The following is a 21,364-nucleotide window of genomic DNA, read 5'->3' as shown; positions in this document are numbered from 1 at the left end:
TGGGGCTTGATCTCACAACCCTGAGATCATGATGAGACTGAAATCAAGAGTCAGCTGCTTAACCATCTGAGCCACCCAGCTGCCTCTTAATGAACTGTTTTAAAGGGACAATTATGGGGATCCCTGGGTGACTCAGTGGTTTGGCGCCTGCCTTTGGCCCAGGGCATGATCCTGGAGTCCGGGGATCAAGTCCCACATCAGGCTCCCTGCGTGGAGCCTGCTTCTTCCTCTGCCTGTGTCTCTGCCTCTCTCTCTGTGTCTCTCATAAATAGATGGATAAAATCTTAAAAAATAAAAATAAAAATAAAGGGACAATTATGTTCCCTCCAAAAAAGAAGTAAAAACCAAATATTCTCTTTATCTCTCTTACCTTAAACCGATGGTATCATCAGTATCATAGGTAATAAATAATAACGTTTTCAAGAGATGCCTGGGTGACCCAGTCGGTTAAGCAACCAACTCTTAGTTTCCACTCAGGCTATGATCTCAAAATTTTGAGGTCAAGCCCTACATTGGGCTAAGCACTGTGTCTGCTTGAGATTGTCCCTTTCCCTCTGCCCCTCCTGGTAGTGCTCTCTCTCTAAAATAATAAACAAATAAATCTTTAATCACTTTAATCTTTAAAATAGGTTTTTTCAATTTACAACCTTTTGTGTTTTAGACTAACCCACAGAAATAAGGCATAAAGATTAGTTGTAAGGGTTAGAGATGACCTAACTAGGCTTGTTGCTATAAAAACAAACTATCCAGAAGTAAATATTGATATAAAAGTGTTAGTATTTATTTTTCTTTAGATCTTCCTCTTGTAATTAGTTCCCCCCAATAGTCAAAACTCCTTTACTTAATTTTATTAAACATTTTACAATTCATAATAGTTTCAGAAAACACAGTGATTTCAATCAGGAAATATATGCCAATGTCTAGCTGATTTGGTTTTTATAAATTGCACTGTCCAGATAACTTGTTTAATTAAAAGTGATTTGTAATGAGCTTCCAGTATATGAAATTAAATTTCAAAATTAAAACAGTTTTTATCACAAACATTGACCTAAATTTTGGTGTATTTTATATACAACTTTTCCTTAAAACAAACCTAAATATTCTGTCTTGTGATAAATCAGAGTATTCCTTTGGTCTGAAACATTCAATATCTTCTGTTTCTTTTTTTTCATTCATTTATTCATTATTCATTAAATATTTATTAAGCACAATGATATCTATGTATATCCCACAGTACCTAACAATATATATGAGTTTATAAGAGTGCAACCAGATTACAACTAGAGACTAAGAAGGGAAAAAAGACATTTTCATTATTACCTCCAATAGCGTAAACCATCCCTCCCAGAACTGCTACTCCCAGCCCGCATCGAGCCTGATGAAGTGAAGACACAGTGGTCCAATACTGGCTAAAGGTGTCAAAACGTTCTACACAGCTGAGAGCTCTGCTATCACTCCAACGACCCCCCTGCAACCGAGTATATCCACCTGAATGAAGGAAAGGAAATATATAGCGAATACTTTACTGCTAAATATGGAAATGACAGTAATGAGAAAAATCTAGCCCTCTACATCTTGACAGTCTATATTGCATAGCAAGGAATAAGTGCTTTCTTTTTATTCTTTCCTTTCTTCTTTCTCTCTCTCTCTTTCTCTTTCTTTTCTTCTTTTCTTTTTTCTTTTCTTTTTTCTTTCTTTCTTTCTTTCTCTCTCTCTCTCTCTCTCTCTTTCTTTCTTGAATAAGTGCTTAGAACCTATCATACGTACATATATTATTCTTAAATGAGCCAAGTCCTGAAAGATTATGGCTTAAATGCAATGAGGCCAACCATAGTGTTATACCACCTGGTTTGGGTTATAATAGAATGTTAGATAAAACATAAAAGGAACTGATTATCTGTCTAGTTAGGAGGTCTCATTATGACTTCTATTAGTATCTTTTTCACTTAAAAATAGTGAGTTGAGGGATCCCTGGGTGGCGCAGCGGTTTAGCGCCTGCCTTTGGCCCAGGGCGTGATCCTGGAGACCCAGGATCGAATCCCACGTCAGGCTCCTGGTGCACGGAGCCTGCTTCTTCCTCTGCCTGTGTCTCTGCCTGTCTCTCTCACTGTGTGCCTATCATAAATAAAAATTAAAAAAAAAAAAAATTTAAAAAAAAATAGTGAGTTGAGGGGTGCCTAGGTGGGTCAGTTGGTTAAGCGTCTGCTTTCAGCTCAGGTCATGATCCTGGAGTCCTGGATCAAGCCCCCCACATCAGGCTCCCTGTTCAGTGAGAAGTCTGCTTTTCCCTCCGCTCCTCATCCTAATTGTGCCCTCTGTTACTCTCTCTCTAAAATAATAATATCTTTAAAAAAATAGTGAGTTGAAACCTTTAACTGCATGTCCCATAGTAAAAAATCACAGTATACACTCAAAAATTACATATTTATGTTATTGCATACATGAAATTATACATATAATTATATACAAATTATAAATTATGTTATGAAGTATATATGAAATATGTACATAAATTTGGACAATTTGTCTAAATATACATCACATATTAATAAAATTTAATGCTTTTTAAAGTTTAAAATATATTTTAATGTGTTCATCTGATACTCCTGTGGATTATCCTGCAACAACTCACACTTTAGAGACCATTGGTTCCTATAATCCCTAATCATCTAAGACACCATGAGTAGTTAAAAATTTTTGAGATTTTCCTTATTTTTCATTAGAATTCACATTTTTAACCTTTAAAGCAGTATTCCGTAAGTTGGATTTTTTAGGCGGTAATTGGGCAATCTAAGAACCCAACAATTTAAATCACAGAATAATAGATGTTGAGTAAATAGCTACTTATTCTTAGATGTAGCCACTGTAATTAAACACAATTAACTAATTTGTAGCCTATATGTGAAATTAAATATGCCTTTTTGACACACTTGCATATTCTGATGTTTAAAATAACAACAAAAAATATAAATAAATAAAATAAATTATTAAAAGGTTTTAATCCTAAAAATAAAGATTATTTGTATCATTTTTTAAAAAGTTCTCACCTACTGCATACAGGTACTTTCTTGCTTTCTTCCGAGGTCGAACTTTAGATGTCTGCAGAAAACTACAAAACTTGTTCTCTTTGGGAGATTTGCACACCTCACAGTACTCTTTCAAAAGTGTTTGCAATGCAACACGAAGATTAAAATCGGATACTCCTAAAGTAAGTTTAACAAGATACTGTTTTAATCAACTTTTAAGCAATATTGAAAAGATATGTTCCCATAAAGATAAAACACATTTATCAAAAAATAAAAACTCATCATCAACCAATGGTGGTTGTGTCCCACAATACCAAATATTATTTTTCTCATTGTTACTAAAGAATATACTTTTCTGGGGACGCCTGAGTGGCTCAGCTGTTGAGCACTTGCCTTTGGCCCAGGGCGTGACCCTGGAGTCCCGGGATTGAGTCCCACATCGGGTTCTCTGTGTGGAGCCTGCTTCTCTTTCTGCCTGTGTCTCTGCCTCTCTCTTGCTGTGTCTCTCATGAATAAATAAAGTATTAAAAAAAAAAAAAGAATATACTGTTCTAGGGGTGCCTGGGTGGCTCAGTGGTTGAGCATCTGCCTTTGGCTCAGGTTGTGATCCCGGGGTCCTGAGATCAAGTCCTACATCAGGCTCCTCACAGGGAGCGTGCTTCTCCCTCTGCCTATGTCTCTGCCTCTCTCTCTCATGAATAAATAAATAAAATCTTAAAAAGAATATACTTTCCTTAAATCAAAGATTGTTTTTAACAATATGCTTCATAATATCTAATTTGAGGATTTTTTTTTATTCTCTAATTTGAGGATTTCTAAACAAAGATGGCAAAGTAAAATAGGATAATGATTATCTAACTAAATAGAAAAATAAAATAGCCCAATATTCTACACTTATGACTTAATAACAAAAAGATAAAAATTAGTCACATACTTAAAAAAATAATAGTCAAAGCAAGAAACAAAAGATTCTAGTGGCATGAGGTCTGACTTTGAGCATGACTAGGTAGATTGTTCCTGCTCAAGGATGCTTAGTTGAGGTGAAGTGGGGATGAAAGTCAAACTGTGTCCCACTTGGCAAGCTATAAGACCTGGTCCCTTGAAAGGGCACTATTTTCTAATTTGCAGAAAGGCACCATATATGCTAGCAAGTGACTGTCTCCCAGCCTTGTCCCTATAGTCCAGAAGCAATTTTGAGCAAACAAGGTCAATTAACTAAATCTTGAGAATTCTCACTAATGACTAATATTTTGGAAAGGTAGAATGAGCAGGTAAGAAGCAGAACTGAGAAGTCAAAGAAAAAACAAAAAAACTACGAGAAGTCCTTTATAGGACCATTGGTCTTTACCATCTAACAGAGTATAGTACTAGCCGAAGTCCACACTAGTGAGACACATCCTTAGCATCCTTAGCTGGGTTAAGTAAGCCCTGATACGAGATCAAGAACAAAATCTTCGAGAGAACTCAGAGCCCAGGTCTCTAAGCAAATATCTAAGCCTTAGCTGATCTCTGTTCTTCTACCACCTTCATACTCAGGCTAGAAAGAAGAGGAGAAAACACAACACGGTCCTCAAATTTTATTTTTTTTTTAATTTATTTTTTATTGGTGTTAGTCCTCAAATTTTAGATGGAAGTTACACTAAGGTAGAAAGGATATCAAGAAGCATTAGCTTTTCCATTATCAGAGTGAACTGGTTTGAATAGAGTTCCTCAAGTTATACATGAGAAATATATCAAGAAATAACAATACAACTATTAAAATATATCCCAGGAAAAAGAAGAGAGATTGAAGAATTCATTCTGGAAGAAAACATTAGCCACAAATGGAAACAGAGTTGCCATACAGACTTCACAGGATGGAAATACTTAAGAATACAGATCTGGGGCACCTGGCTGGCTCAGTTGGTACAGTATGCAACTCTCCATCTCAGGATCTCAGGGTTGTGCGTTCAAAGCCCTGCGCTGGGGCAGCCCCAGTGGCGCCACCTGCAGCCCAGGGTGTGATCCTAGAGACCGTGGATCGAGTCCCGCGTCGGGCTCTCTGCATGGAGCCCACTTCTCCCTCTGCCTGTGTCTCTGCCTCTCTCTCTCTCTGTGTCTCTATGAATAAATAAATAAAATCTTAAAAACAAACAAACAAACAAAAAAAACCAAAGCCCTGCGCTGGGTATGGAGCCTATTTAAAACAAAAAATTTGGGATCCCTGGGTGGTGCAGCGGTTTAGCACCTGCCTTTGGCCCAGGGCGCGATCCTGGAGACCTGGGATCGAGTCCCACATCGGGCTCCCTGCATGGAGCCTGCTTCTCCCTCTGCCTGTGTCTCTGCCTCTCTCTCTCTCTCTGTGTGACTATCATAAATAAATAAAAATTAAAAAATAAAAATAAAAATAAAACAAAAAATTTAGGGGATCCCAGGTGGCTCAGCAGTTTAGCGCTACCTTCAGCCCAGGGTATGATCCCGGGGACCCGAGATCCAGTCCACATCAGGGTCTCTGCATGAAGCCTGCTTCTCCCTCTGCCTGTGTCTCTGCCTCTCACTCTCTCTGTGTCTCTCATGGATAAATAAAATATTTAAAAGTAAATAAACAAAAAATTTTTTAAAGAATATAGATCCTATTTTAAAAAAAGAGCTCCAAGACAGAATGAGATGCCTTGCTAAGGAAACAAAGTGAGAACTTGAAATGATAGTACTGCAGACTTAATAAATTAGAAACAAAAAGCACAACAGACATGACTAAAAAACTATCGATTTAGACTAAAGACTTAAACAACTGTGAATACATAGCAAATGAAAATATTTTAACATTAGATGATAAATCTGAAAGACCAAGAAATTCCAATAAAATGATGAAGACTGACACTCCTGGGCTGCTCAGTCAGTTGGGTGTCTGACTCTTGATTTTGGCTCAGGTCATGATTTCAGGGTGGTGGGATCAAGCCCTGAGTCAGGCTCTGCACTCAGCGTTCAGTCTGCTTGCTCCTCTCCCCCAGCTCCTCCTACCCCTGTTCTCATGCTCTTTCTCTAAAGTAAATAAATAAAACCTTAAAAAAAAAAAGGATGGGGATCCCTGGGTGGCGCAGCGGTTTGGCGCCTGCCTTTGGCCCAGGGCGCGATCCTGGAGACCCGGGATCGAATCCCACATCGGGCTTCCGGTGCATGGAGCCTGCTTCTCCCTCTGCCTATGTCTCTGCCTCTCTCTTTCTATCTCTGTGACTATCATAAATAAATAAAAATTAAAAAAAAAAAAAAAAAAAAAAAGGATGAAGGCTACCAAGCATTAGAAGTATTGAGAAATCTCATATAGGAAGATTTCCCCTAAATGAAGGAAAAACCAAACCTTTAAAAGGAAAGGGTATATATTATATTCTAATGAAAAATGACAAACTTTAACACAAATCAAGAGTAATAAAAATAAACAAATGCCATTACCATTGCCTATTGAGTGTCATATTTCAGAGAATAAATAAAGCTTTATATTTGCTTCCTGAAATAACTGATCAGTTATTACTAGGTAATAAAAACAATGAGAACTAAGGTTTTAAAACAATAAATCTATTCTCATAGTTCAAAAGTACTTTTAGGGGGTGCTTGGATTGCTCGTTGGTTAAGCATTGACTCTTGATTTCAACATAGGTCACGATCTCAGGGTCATGAGATCAAGCCCCAAGTCAGGCTCCACACTCAGCATTGAGTCTGCTTAGGATTCTTTCCCCTTCCCTTTTCTTCTCCCTCCCCCTCTGCTCCTCCCCTCCTCCCATTTTCTCTCAAAATAAATAAATAAAATCTTTAAAAAAGTTCACTGGGTCCTAGGGAGGTAGGCGGGGAACAGTTAAATATATGATGGGGATTAAGGAGTGCACTTGGTGTGATAAGCACCAGGTGATGTATGGAAGTGTGGAATCACTATATTGTACACCTGAAATTAATATTACCCTGTATATTAACTAACTGGAATTCAAGTAAAAACTTTTTTAAAGGATCACCTGGTGTGCCAGTGGTTGGGAGTCTGCCTGTGGCTCGGGTCATGATCCTGGGGTCCTGGGACCTGATCAATTCCCACATTAGCTCCCCGCGGGGAGCCTGCCTCTCCCTCTGCCTCTCTCTTTCTCTGTCTCTCATGAATAAATTAAAATAAAATCTTAAAAAAAAAACTTTTTAAAAAAGCACACCTGGGTGCTAATCTTTTATATGAGTTGATACTAATCTTTTGGGGAAAAAAATAACAAAATAATTCTTCAGGCATCTAAGCAGAAAAAACAAATCATTTAAAAATAAGGACCAAGTCATAAACTTTGATTGGGGGCAGGGAGAAATATCATCATAACTTAAGAATATTATGCTGGGGGGTAGCTGGGTAGCTCAGTTGGTTAACTGTCCCACTCTTGATTTGGCTCATGATTTCATGGGTCATGAGATCAAGCCCTGTATTGGGCTCTGAATTCAGCAGGGAGTCTGCATGAGATTCTCCCTCTCCTCTCCCTCTGCCCCTCCTCCCCCTTGAGAGTGCGTGCACTCTTTCAATAAATAAATAAATCTTAAAAAAAAAAAAATTATCCCCAAGGCAACTAGGTGGCTCAGTCAGTTAAGCAACCGACTCATGATTTCAGCTCAGATCATGATCTCAGGCTCATGAGATTGAGCCCTGCATCTGCGGCATGAGATTCACCTTTTCTCTTTCTTGGGTCTTCCCTTTATATGCATGGGTGTCCAGCACCTAGCTGGCCAAAGTGAGAGTTGATGGTTGTTATCAAGCAGTTATATCCCTCTGTTAGAAGCATCAGAGAGATTCCATTTATGAGTTTTTTAAAAATCTTATTCATTTATTTGACAGAGAAAGAGACAGCACAAGCACGGGGGAACATCAGGCAGATGGGGAGGGAGAAGCAAGCTCTCAGCTGAGCAGGGGCTCAATCCAAGGACCTTGGGATCATGATCTGAGCTGAAGGCCAACACTCAACTGACTGAGCCACCTAGGCACCCCTCCATTTATGACTTAAAGCTGAGCCTTCTAGGACGCATGTGCTGAAATAGCACCTATAGATAATGCCCACATTCATGTTTCTAATTTCCAAGGAAGGGTAGGGGCTGGGGATGGGGCTGGAGGTGAGGTTGAAGAATATTAGGTTAAGCTGTAGATTGGAAGACACCTGGGTTCAAGTCCAGGCTTTACCACTTACTAAATATGTGATAGGGACAAATTACCCAATCTCTCTGACTTCAGTTTACTCGTCTGTAAAATGGAAACGATTAAGAGTAAAACCTACTTTCTTTTTTTTTTTTTTTTTTAAACCTACTTTCTATACTGTGAAAATTACGGGACGCCTGGATGGCTCAGTTCATCAAGACTCAGACTCCTGATTTTGGCTTAGGTCATGATCTCATGGGTCATGAGATTGAGCTTATGTTGGACCCTACTTAGAAGGGAATCTGAGATTCTCTCTCTCTCCTTCTGCCCCTCCTCCTGCTCACGGCACAAGCCATGTGCTCTCTCTCGCTCTCTCTCTCTGAAATAAAATCTTAAAAAAAAAGAATATTATGCTCATCCTCGAGGTGCCTGGATGGTTCATTTGATAAAACACACGACTCTTGATCTCAGGGTTGTATATTCGAGCTCCATGTTGGGTACAGAGATTACTTAAAAAATAATTTTAAAAATCTTTTTTCTTTTAAGATTTTATTTATTTGAGAAAGAGAGAGAGAGAGAGAGAGAGAGCACGCGCAAGCACACCAGCAGGGGGAGTGGGAGAGAGAGAAGCAGGCTCCCCACTGAGCGGGGTGCCCAATGCCGCACTTGATCCCAGCCTGGGATCAAGACCTGTGCTAAAGGCAGATGCTTAACTAACTGAGCCACCCAGGTGCCCTAAATTTTAAAAATCTTTTTAAAAAAGTAATATTGGGCAGCCCGGGTGGCTCAGCGGTTTAGTGCCGCCTTCAGCCCAGGGCGTGATCCTGGAGACCTGGGATCAAGTCCCACGTTGGGCTCCCTGTTTCTCCCTCTGCCTCTGTCTCTGCCTCTCTCTCTGTGTGCCTCTCATGAATAAATAAATAAAATCTTTTTAAAAATAAATTAATTAGGGATCCCTGGGTAGCGCAGCGGTTTGGCGCCTGCCTTTGGCTCTGGGCGCGATCCTGGAGACCCGGGATTGAATCCCACATCGGGTTCCCGGTGCATGGAGCCTGCTTCTCCCTCTGCCTGTGTCTCTGCCTCTCTCTCTCTCTCTCTGTGTGACTATCATAAATAAATAAAAATTAAAAAAATAATAATTAATTAAAATTGAAACATAAGGGGTGCCTGGGTGGCTCACTCAGGCTCCCTCCCTCTCCCCGTGCTCATGCTCGCTCTCTCAAATACATGAAATCTTTCAAAATAAAAAAAATCTGAAACACAAAACACTGTATGTTTAAATATACTAGAATTAAAATTTTCAAATAATAAAAACAAAAAATAAAATTGCAACACAAAATGAAACTTTTAATCTTTTAATGATATTCATCTTTTGTCCTTAACTGGTTAAGAACTTTTTAGAATGAGTACTTCCTGAGATAAAGAAATGTTCATCTGATATTAGTTATTGCTTCCCTTTCTTTACTTTTAGTGAGATTTAAATATACTTTTTGTATTATATAAATAGTATGTACAGAATGATTCTTATATTTTTTTCTGTTTATCCATCCAACCATACATCCACCCATCCATCATTCATCCTCTTATACAGAAGTATTTAGAAAGATGTTTACTGAATGTTAATTATAACTGGTTATTTCTGGGTAGTGGACTTTGGGGGAATTTGTTGTTTTATTATCCTTTATTACCTACACGTTTGTAGGAGAATGTACCATTTTTAAAAAGTAGTCATTCTCTAAAATGGCAAGAAATAGATGTATTATCATATAGGTAGTACTATTAAATCTCCTGAATTATTCCAGTGATAAATACAAAAAAATATATGTACTGGAAGAAAATCTACATATTTCACATAACATAATTTAACCATTTCTTTCTTTTTTTTTTTTAAGATTTTATTTATTTATTCATGAGAGACACACAGAGAGAGAGGCAGAGACATAGGCAGAGGTAGAAGCAGGCTCCATGCAGGGAGCTCAATGTGGGACTAGATCCCAGGACTGTGGGATCACATTGAAGGCAGGTGCTCAATTGCTGAGCCACCCAGGCGTCCCAATTTAACCCTTTCTATTAAGTTTTTTGCTCTCTCTGAATTTTGTCGTAGAGTCTCATTATTTTTCTACATAAATTGCCCACTTTTTCTCTAATATGATCAAAAAGAAAGTTTCAAAGTTGAAATATCTTAAAATCTTTTTTTAAAAAATCCTCCATTTGGGACACCTGGGTGGCTCAGCGGTTTAGTGCCTGCCTTAGACTCAGGGCGTGATCCTGGAGTCACAGGATCAAGTCCCACACTGGGCTCCCTGCATGGAGCCTGCTTCTCCCTCTGCCTGTATCTCTGCTTCTCTCTCTCGGTCTCTCATGAATGAATACATAAAATCTTTTTTAAAAAAGGCTATATATATCAATATGAAATTAATTTTATAATGAGAAGACTTACAGGATTTATTGAATTTGGGTTTTGTTTTTAGCATACGCATTTTCCTCAAATGTCAGGTTTTGCTGAATTTTTTAAAGAAGCATGAGGAAATCTTACACTGAAATAATCAGTACTACCCAATACAGCAGTGGTGTTTTAGCTCTGTGAATAATTTTATCTATAGCTCTGATCTTAGTATTTAATCTCAAGAAAGATATGTAAGGATTTCATTAATATAATGGATAGAAATCCTGAAATACTACTAACTGCAAAACACAAAAGTTGTATCTTGCATATAATAATCATTCAATAAATGTTTGCTATTGAACTGAAAAATGAAAACATCACATTTCAAACAGAAAAAGACACTGGATATGGACTTATTTGATATGCAAAAAAATTATTACCTTCTATATACTTTAAAAGCCTCTGAGGAGGTAATAAAGGGAATCGAATTGGTTCTAGTACTTCCACCACATGTTTTCTTCTTTTTCCCAGGTCCTTCAGAATCCATTGCATTGCAGCTAAGAAGACCTGATACTCATCCTCAATACTGAGCTCTTCGCTTCGCAAAATTTTGATCAATTGATCTTTTGTAAGTGCCAGGAACTCTTCCCCACTATGAACCTCTAAGAAATGGACATGAATGTAGTTTTCTGTGAATTCCAAAAGGTCATGGCAGGCAATTTGCTCAGAGAACTGAAAGATCCCAATGCAGTTCAATGGATCAATCTGTCCTTTCAGAAATTCACAGCACAGATTAACAACTTCAGTCAACTGTAGCATGTCTGCTGCGACAATCAGTTCCTGGACGTTATTCACACCTATATTCACTATACCTGGGAAAGTAGGGAAACAAAATAAACAAAATAAACACAAACATTTGATTTATATTAAAAAAGCATTATACTTAATTCCACTGATAACTTAGAATTTGCTGATAAATGCTAAATAAAAAGGCAACAAAGGATTTGTAGAAAGAGTGCAAAATTTAAACGATGATACCTAACATTTATGGAACACTTACAATGATGGATTCATTGCTTTATACATTCATTTAACTGTCCCTAAAACCCCATATAGTAGGTATTATTTTTTCTTTTTCTATCAATTAAGCAAAGTTTATTTATTATATATTTTAAAAACTTTAAGTTGGCTCCACATCCAGCATGGAACCCAATATGGGGCTTGAACTTACAACCCTGAGATCAAGACCTGAACTGAAATCAAGAGTACCGACTGAGCCACTCAGAAATCAGAAAGTTTAAATGTGGGCAGCTAGTAGCTCAGTGGTTCAGTGCCGCCTTCAGCCCAGGGCATACATTCTGCAGACCTGGGGTGAGTCCCAGATCAGGCTCCCTGCATTGAGCCTGCTTCTCCCTCTGCCTGTGTCTCTGCCTCTCTCTCTCTTTCTATGTCTATCATGAATAAATAAATAAAATCTTTAAAAAGAAAACATTAAAAAAAAAAGTTTAAATATCTCCAATCAGGGGCGCCTGGGTAGCTCAGTGGTTGAGTGTCTGCCTTTGGCTCAGGTCATGATCCCCAGATCCTGAGATCAAGTGCCACATCAGGCTCCCCACAGGGAGCCTGCTTCTCCCTCTGCCTGTCTCCTGCGCCTCTCTGTGTCTCTCATGAATAAATAAAATCTTTTAAAAAAAATTTGTAAGCCCCTAAACTGCACTCTCTATAAAGCTCTGAGAAGACAGCAGCCCTGCCTGTCTTGTTTACTGTCATATCCCTAGAGCTTAGCTCACGGGAAGTATTCATATGGGGCACAATGCTGGCTCCGTCAGCACAGCATGTGTTTCAGGGGTTCTGAGTTCAAACCCCATATTGGGTATAAAGCTTTTTTTTTTTTTTAAAAAGATTTTATTTATCCATTCATGAGAGACACAGAGAGAGGCAGTGACACAGGCAGAGGGGGAAGCAGGCTCCCTGTGGGGAGCTCGATGTGGAACTTGATCCTGGGACTCCAGGATCACATCCTGAGCGGTTAGGCAGATGCTCAATGGCTGAGCCACCCAGGTGTCCCTAAAGGTTATTTTTCTAAAAAAAAAGTACCCATAAATATCTGTTGAAAGAATGAATGATTAAAGTTAAATGGAAATGTCTTGTATCATATATCACATAGCTAATTAGTGACAGAGCTAGATCACAAATCCAGGTTATTTGATTCTAAGTATATAAATATCTATGGTGAGAAATATCTGTAAAGACCTATCAGCACTGGAGCAGCCCCTGCGGCGCAGCAGTTTAGCGCCGCCTACAGCCCGGGGTGTGATCCTGGAGACTCAGGATCGAGTCCCGCGACGGGCTCCCTGCATGGAGCCTGCTTCTCTCTCTGCCCCCCTCTCTCTCTATGAATAAAGAAATAAAAAATCTTAAAAAAAAAGTTAAAAAAAAGACCTATTAGCACTGTGAATGGTTAATAAGTAATGTATACATTAGCCCAAAGGAGAGACCAACAGAATAACAGGTTTTGTTGCACCCCCATCCCCCAAAAAGGAAAAGCTATTACAATGAAAATGAAAGAACGTATTTTTTAAAGAATGAATTGTATCAAAAACTGCAAAGTTCCCTGTCCAGTAAATACTCAATATTCATTTTCTTTTCATCCTTATAAGGTTCTGCTAAGGGCAGCCCCAGTCGCGCAGCGGTTTAGTGCTGCCTGCAGCTCAGGGTGTGATCCTGGAGACCTGGGATCGAGTCCCACATTGGGCTCCTTGCGTGGAGCCTGCTTCTCCCTCTGCCTGTGTCTCTGCCTGTGTGTGTGTGTGTGTGTGTGTGTGTGTGTGTGTGTCAAGAATAAATAAAATCAGGGATCCCTGGGTGGTGCAGCGGTTTAGCGCCTGCCTTTGGCCCAGGGCATGATCCTGGAGACGCGGGATCGAATCCCACGTCAGGCTCCCGGTGCATGGAGCCTGCTTCTCCCTTTGCCTGTGTCTCTGCCTCTCTCTCTCTCTCTCTGTGTGACTATCATAAAAAAATAACAAATAAAAAATAAATAAATAAATAAAATCTTTAAAAAAAAAGTTTCTGTTAAGAACCTTGATTTTGTTGTGGATGGGTTATAGACAGCAGTTATTGGGCACAGCTAACAGAAAAGCTTAAAAAGACAGCACAGACTCAGCTAGCAGGCCCTTTGCATTTCCCCTTCCTCCTTCCACTGGCTGGAATTCAGCGATCCAGAGATTAGAAGCTACAAGCTATACATGGTAGAGCAAATTGTTGGGAGACTAATAGACACTAGTGACATCATGAAACCACCATACCATCTTTGGGACACCTACTATGAATTCATTTTTGTGGAAAAATGAACTATCTTGTTAAGCCATGTGATAGCTTTTACTAGTAGCCAAATTCTGTTAATTTTTTTTTTAAGATTTTATTTATTTATTCATAGACACAGAGAGAGAGGCTGAGACACAGGCAGAGGGAAAAGCAGGCTCCACACAGGGAGCCCGATGTGGGACTCGATCCCGGGTCTCCAGGATCACACCCCAGGCTGCAGGCGCTGCCAAACTGCTGCGCCACCGGGGCTGCCCCTGTTCTTAATTGTTATATCAATTTTAGCCTTAAATGTCAATATTCTAGAATGTTGTTTCTCCCAGGTATACTCAACAGCTTTTATTTCTCTGAGTTTTACCACTTTTTATTTATTCGATGGAAGTGCTAATCACCAATATGGTGATAGTAGTGGGAACATCTTTCACTAAGTATCTCTTGTTGCTACCCTTAGACAAGAAAGGCAGAATAGACACTTTGCAGCTTTTCTTGTTTTTATGTAGTTCAACACTAATTCCATTGGATTAATCTGCATTAATTTACATTTTGCAAATAAGAGAAGCAGGACATTTATGAAGCTGTTTTCAGCTCACTCAAGTCATTTACAAAAGGTAAAAAAAAAAATCCCTCAATGCTAATTTGCATATTAGCCAATAGATAAGGCTGAACTTTCAGTAAATAAAAGTCATTTTTATAATCTCCAAATTAAGAGTTATTTTCTGATACTTTCGCAAAACGTAGTATGAAACAACACAATAAACCTCCTTTTGTCATTTTCCAGGTTTAAGTACCATGCATTAAATAAAGAATACTTTAGCAGGTCACATAATTATCTTCCAACAAGTAATCCTTTTTTTTTTTTTCCAACAAGTAATCCTTTAAGGACAGCATGATGACCAAACATAGTTTTTGTTTTCAAACATTTTTTTTCCAATTATAAGAGTAATATATATTCACCACACACAAAAAAAACTTCAAAGCAGAAAAGTATAAAAACGAAAATCATGCATTTTCCCACAGACATACACTATATTAACACTTCAGCATCTTTCAAATCTTTTTTCCATATATATTTGTTATATACCACATAAAACTTATACTTCATAGTTTTTTGTGTACATTTTCTAATCTTATTAAAACTCTTCAAAAACATTTTATTTTATTTTTAAAAAACATTTTATTTATTTATTCATGAGAGACAGAGAGAGAGAGGCAGAGACACAGGCAGAGGGAGAAGCAGGCTCCATGCAGGGAGCCCGACGTGGGACTCGATCCTGGGACTCCAGGATCACGCCCCGGGCCAAAGGCAGGCACCAAACCGCCGAGCCACCCAGGTGTCCCCAAAAACATTTTAAAAATAAAAGTTTTAACTAAAATACATACATACCGATTATAAATATTTTAAGAGGCAAAAGAAAAAGAGGGAAAAATAAAGATCTTCCATATTCCATGAGCCAGAGATAAACACTTAGTAACATTCTGGTCTTTTTCCTATGTACAAATATACATAATTTTTTTCTTTACAAAACTAGAGCAGTGTTTATATGCAATTTTTTTCATTTAATATATTGTAAACACTCTTCCATAATATATTTATTTAAATAATTTGAGAGATCTAAAAAATATTCCATGGTATATAATGTGCCACAATTTATTTAACCATATAACCTACTGAAGGATAATTAATTGTATTCAATTATGTACTGTTTATACATAATGTTACAATACACATCCTGGTACATAAACATTTGTCTGTAACACTAATTAATTCCTTGATTCCTAGAAAAGGAATACTGAGTCAAAAGATAGGAACTTTTCAAACACTCATAATAACATACTATCGAATTACTTTCCATATAAGTTGTATCAACTCATTACAATGAGTGATTACATCATTCTTCACTCAAAGCTATAGGCTCATTTAACATACCTGTATAAATGAAATCTAGAAGTATTTGAAAGATTCCAGCTTCAATTCCTAGAATCTGTACAACATCTTTTGAGGACTCTTTCATTCCTCCAGTGAACAAAGCTGCAAAGTAAGGACTACTGGCAGCCAAAACCAGTCGATGAACTTTAAAAGTTTCCTTTCCAACTTGTAACTGCACATCACAGAAATGCTCTCCATTCCTCATTTTATTGACCTGGGCCAAGATGAGTTGGGCATGTTTATCTGATGAAAAAGGACTATCACCAGCCTTGGGACAGGCCTCATTAGCCATGATGGTGACAGATTAATTAAAAGGACTGTTGCCCATAACCTGTTCCTACCCTGAAAAACAAAATAGAAGGAAATAAGACAAAATATTTTTGTGTTTAACACATCTTCTATTTACACACAAATGAAATATTCCCTACCTTCAAGAAGCTTACAATCTATTTAGGGACATAAAATACACATGAAACAAGTAAGGACTAAAGCTGTGTGGTACTATTCCTAATAGGGTTTCAGGAAGGGAATAAGTAATAAGGCCTAAAATAATTGGAGGATGCTTCACAGTAGAAATGGGACCTGAACTGGATGCTGCAAGATAAATATTAACATATGAGGAGAGGGCATAAGCCCTTCTGGGTGAAATGAAGAAAATAAGGTACAAAGGTAGAAGTTTTTGTACACTGTAGTAGGGAAGCATACACTCAAGCCAGAATGAATTTTCAAAAAGCAACTGTGATCAGGCCAACTGTCTGCTTACAGTCCTTCAATCTGACACTAAGCACACAAAGCCCTTCAAATCTCACCTCCTTCTACCTGTCCAGTCTTATCTCCCGTACTCTTCTTTGAACTTAATACTCCAACAAAATCTAACAATTTGTAGTTCTCTCAAAGTGTCTCTTTCAAGATATCCTTCCCCACCTTTTCCTTTTGGATCTTTGTTACAATTCAAGACTCTGTTCATACATAATTTCCTGCAGAACTTCCCTGTTCCTCTCTCCTCTGGATTTGGTGCTCACCCTAAATTTACTTATTTTTTTTTTTAAAGATTTTATTTATTCATTCATGACAGACACACAGAGAGGAAGAGAGAGAGAGAGGCAGAGACACAGGCAGAGGGAGAAGCAGGCTCCATGAAGGGAGCCCGATGTTGGACTCCATCCCAGGTCTCCAGGATCCGGCCCTGGGCTGAAGGCGCCGCTAAACCCGAGCCACCAGGACTGCTCTAAATTTACCTATTTTAGAGCCTATAGCACGCTCTATCTTGCCAGACACTCTACCACTCTATTCCCTACAGACACACACATCCTCTGAAAGCTTCCCTTTTTCTAAAAAAAAGATTTTATTTATTCATGAGAGACACAGAGAGAGAGAGGCAGAGACACAGGCAGAGAGAGAAGCAGGCTCCATGCAGGGAGCCCAATGTGGGACTCGATCCTGGGACTCCAGGGTCACGCCCTGAGCCAAAGACAGACGCTGAGCCCCTGAACCACTCAGGCGCCCCTCTGAAAGCTTCCTGAAAGACAGTTCCTTAAAATTAGGAACTATTTTTCATATCAATAGCACCAGTACCTAAGATATATTAGGTTTTCAAATATTTGTGAAATGAACAAGTACAGTGAGAAAATAACAGCTTAGCTTGTTTTTGTCTAACTACGATAGGCTCGCCACACATTCTGCCACAATTAAGAGGCTGGAAGAAAAGATACTGTTATTTGAAACCAGAGAGTAAGAAACTGAAGCTCAAAGCTTCTCAAGGACACAGCATTAGTATAATGAGAGTCTCAGTATTTGAATCTAAGTCTTAGTACTCTAAATCCTGGGCTTTTCCTACCAGATCACCCACACAGTAACTGTTAGGACAACCTATAGAGAAAGGGTTTGAAACCCAAATACAGACATTGAGGAATGAGCCCTTATGGACTCAAGGGTAAATTGTCATGTCTCAGAACTGTTACATGTACTTTCCAGGGGATGAACAGAGAGGTAGCAAAGACCTGAAAACAGCCTTACAGCTTCAACAATGAGAATTGAAAGGATAAATCCAACTTACTTTTTAAGAAACCAGGAGATCCGGTAATATAAGACATTTGAAGATGAAGCACAGGGAAATCTTAAAATGACTACGGTTCTGTAACCTAAGCGTCAAAGGGAACTAGTAATAAAACTGACAGAAAGGTGTGGGCTGATATTAGAAAAAAGTGGCTACATTTACAGCGCTTAAACTTATCAAAGTAAAACTAATGAAGCTGATTATCTAGGAATTGAGAAATTTGAGAAGTTCCAGAGCAGCTGCTAAAATTTCACATCAGCATTTACAGAATTCAACATATTACATTTAACTGGCATATAAAAGCAAACAGTGCATTTATCTCTACATAGAAATTCGACCTGCAGATATTATTAAACATGACGTAGCTGTGAGGCATTTTTGTTTTAGATTTCTTCCTGTCACCAGAGTTTGGATCCCAGTGGCTTAGTTACAAGGCACCTCCTCTATCCCAGCTTCAAGTCATCAAGCACAGCCACTGAACTAAAACGCTGCCTCCTGCTACAAACGAGCTCACTGAACACCCATCCACTCCGGTAGCAGACAGCAGAAATCCTAATCTGTTACCATGCTTCTTAGTAATTGCTGATACTATCCCGCTGCCCGTGAAGAACTTCATTTCCAAAGGAACGAGTACAACTAACTCCGGGACACTGCACAGGAATGTGAGGGACGTGGTTCAAGAGACCCAAGCTTGAATGGGAGATTATCAGGTGGAGAAGCCCGGAAGTAAAGACCTATGTTTGGTGTCCTTGACTTTACCGCCGAGAGCATCGGGAAGCTGCTTCAGCAAAGGATGGCAGAAAGAGCAAGCGTTTAACAAAAAAAAGAAAAGAAAAGAAAAGAAGAAAAGAAAAAGAAAGAAAAGAAAAGAAAGAGAAAGAAAGAAGAAAGAAAGAAAGAAAGAAAGAAAGAAAGAAAGAAAGAAAGAAAGAAAGAAAGAAAGAAAGAAAGAAAGAAAGAAAGAAAGGCGGCAGCAGCTCTTGGGCAGCCCGAGTGGCTCAGCGACTGGGTGTCTACCTTCAGCCCAGGGCGTGATCCTGGAGACCCGTGAGGAGCCTGCTTCTCCCTCTGCCTTGTCTCTGCCTCTGTGTGTCTCTCATGAATAAATAAAATCTTTAAAAAAAACAAAACAAACAAAACAAAACAACGGGGCTCTTTGCGCCTGAGTGAGAACCCCCAAAGCTGCTGCGACTCGACAAGCGGATAAACATTCGTCGCTACCTAATTGGTCCGCCACGGGCTGGGGCTGACCGGCTGCGGGCTCGGCCTTCGGATTCCCGGGTGGGGGCGGGGAGAGGAGAGGCAGGAGCGGAGCGGACCAAGCGAAAAGGTGCGGACGGAAACACTTGGAATAGGAGGCCGGCGTGAGCGGCCGGAGGAAGCGGCTCCGGAGGCTCCTCTGCTCTGCTCAGGGGGCCCGAGAGCCGCAAGCGCGAAGAGGTCGTTCCCAACCCCGTCACAGTCGCGCCCGGACGCAGGCCCTTCTTACCCGCCGCTTCCCCTTCCCGCCGGCGCACGCTCCCCGCCTGCGCGCGCAGTCTCCACCCGCGCCTGCGCGGAGAGGGCGGGGGAACCCCGGCTGGGCCGCCGAGGCGGAGGTGGCTGGGCCCCGCGAGCCGCCGGGGGCTGGAGGCGACGCCAGGCCGTCCGCAGAGCGCTCCTCGGGCGCTGCCAGCGCTGGTCGGCTGTGCGCGTGCGCAGTGTTCTTCCGCTCGCGGGGAGCGGCCCTGGCCCGGGGCTGGTGTGGGAACCGCCGCCTGCGACCTGCGCGGCTGCAAGTCCCAGCTCCTGCCTGCTGGGGTTGGCCCGCCGGACCGTCCCACGCCGCCTACGCCCTCTCCACTCTTGGGGTGTCCCAGGCACCTAGCGAACCTCATGGTTAAAGGAAAGACGGAGACGAGCCCCCGGCGCTGAGCTGCTCCCTATTCTTTTTTTCGGAGATTTTTAAAAAAAGATTTTATTTAATCATGAAAGACACACACACACAAAGACACAGGCAGCGGGAGAAGCAGGCTCCACGCAGGGAGCCCGACATGGGACTCGATTGTGGGTCTCCAGGATCACGCCCTGGGCTGAAGGCGGCGCTAAACCGCTGAGCCACCAGGGCTGCCCTGAGTTTTTTGTTTTTTTTTTTTTTTTAATTGAGACATATAACATTAGCTTCATTTACAACGTGATTCGATATTTCTGTCTTCTCTTTATTCCTTACCATTCACTCAAATCATTTTCTGAGTTTGCCTGACCAAGCCTGGCATTTGAATGGATGCCTGCTTTGAGCGAAGGGGGGACTCACTGTCTGACTGTCGAACCTCGTAATATCCCACATTCGTGGCTTTCAAATGTTTTGACCTCAGCCAACGGTGAACAAAAACATTCTGCTTCAAACCCAATGATACCACATACGTATATATAGATGTGTATATCTGAAACAATTTCACAGTACTATATACTTACTGCCAGCAAGGCACTGAATATCTATTTCTTTTCGATTTATTACCCCTACCCCCCAAAAAAAGCTAAGAGGGACACGTTGTCAGAAAAATTATTTTCAAAGACTTGGAAATGAGCAAAGCAATTACCTGGGTGCCCTTCTCGTGTAAGGCTGGGCACTGCCTAGCAGACTCTGGAAGGATTTGAGTCCATGAGGACCTCTGAATTTCTATTAACTAAGCTATTTTGCAAGAGAATAGGTGTTTAAAATGATTCTTGTCCACTGTAGAAAAGATAACACAAAAACATTAAGTTATGTTGACCTATGGGATATAAACCACTTTTGCCTCTCAGCAAATTCATTTCAACATTCCTGATTCTTAGCAAATTCATACAGAATTCCTGTAACATTTTCGTGTCTCTCATTAATTAATATAAATAACATTTTTGGCATGTGTTTATTTTATATTTCTATGACAGTCATAATTTTACCTTTTGGAAAATTATACTTTAGCACCATTAAAATTAACTTCCCAACCTAGTATTGGATTGCACCCAGCAATTTGAAAACCAGTGTATATACCTAGGAGCAGAATTGCTGGGACATATGGCATATACATCCTCTTTTCAGATCTCAGGGGGATTTACATTCCCACCAGCCGTCAATGAGTTCCCTTCCTCCACTTATTGCCAACCCTTAGTATCATAACCTGGTGACTGTAAAATGGTGTTTCATTTTGTTATAATTTACATTATCTCATTATTTATGAGATCAGGCAGTAAAAAGATGTTCATAAGATGCTACAACTGAATTGTGTCCGCCCCCCCCCCCGCGCTAAAATTTATGTTGAAGCCCTAAACTCCCAGTGTATTCCCCTTGAACCCATTTACCCACTATGTACATAAAGAAGAGGTCAAGTGAGCACATGGAGGCGGTAGCTGCCTACAAACCAAGAGAGAAGCCTCAGAATGAAACCTACCTTGTTGGCACTTTGATCTTGGACTTCCAAACCTCCAGAACTATGAGACATAAATTTCTATTGTTTAAGCAACCCAGTCTGTGATATATTTTTTTAAAAGATTTTATTTA

General features: G+C 39.9%; 1 protein-coding gene across 10 annotated transcripts in view; it reads right to left on the bottom strand.

Annotated features, from left to right (window-relative positions):
- The window catches only part of IPP (intracisternal A particle-promoted polypeptide), a 49,723-nt gene extending 30,241 nt beyond the window's left edge, over positions 1-19,482 (bottom strand). For 4 of the 10 annotated variants that reach the window (XM_072772368.1, XM_072772372.1, XM_072772365.1 and 1 more), the window contains exons 1-5: positions 19,334-19,482; positions 15,789-16,130; positions 10,978-11,409; positions 3,048-3,203; positions 1,321-1,488 (exon numbers count right to left, since the gene is read on the bottom strand). In XM_072772368.1, coding sequence (XP_072628469.1) covers positions 1,321-1,488; positions 3,048-3,203; positions 10,978-11,409; positions 15,789-16,080 — 1,048 coding nt within the window. In that variant the 5' untranslated portion in view covers positions 16,081-16,130; positions 19,334-19,482. Of the gene's footprint in view, positions 1-1,320; positions 1,489-3,047; positions 3,204-10,977; positions 11,410-15,788; positions 16,131-19,065 lie in introns of all 10 variants that reach the window. The other 6 variants (XM_072772366.1, XM_072772371.1, XM_072772364.1 and 3 more) reach the window with 4 other exon arrangements.
- Between the last annotated feature and the right edge of the window lie 1,882 nt (positions 19,483-21,364).

This window comes from Canis lupus, chromosome 13 (genome assembly GCF_048164855.1).
Source record: "Canis lupus baileyi chromosome 13, mCanLup2.hap1, whole genome shotgun sequence".
In the NCBI taxonomy this organism is placed as follows: domain Eukaryota; kingdom Metazoa; phylum Chordata; class Mammalia; order Carnivora; family Canidae; genus Canis; species Canis lupus.
Note: the sequence above shows the minus strand (reverse complement) of the source record. Positions and strands in the feature narration are given on the sequence as shown.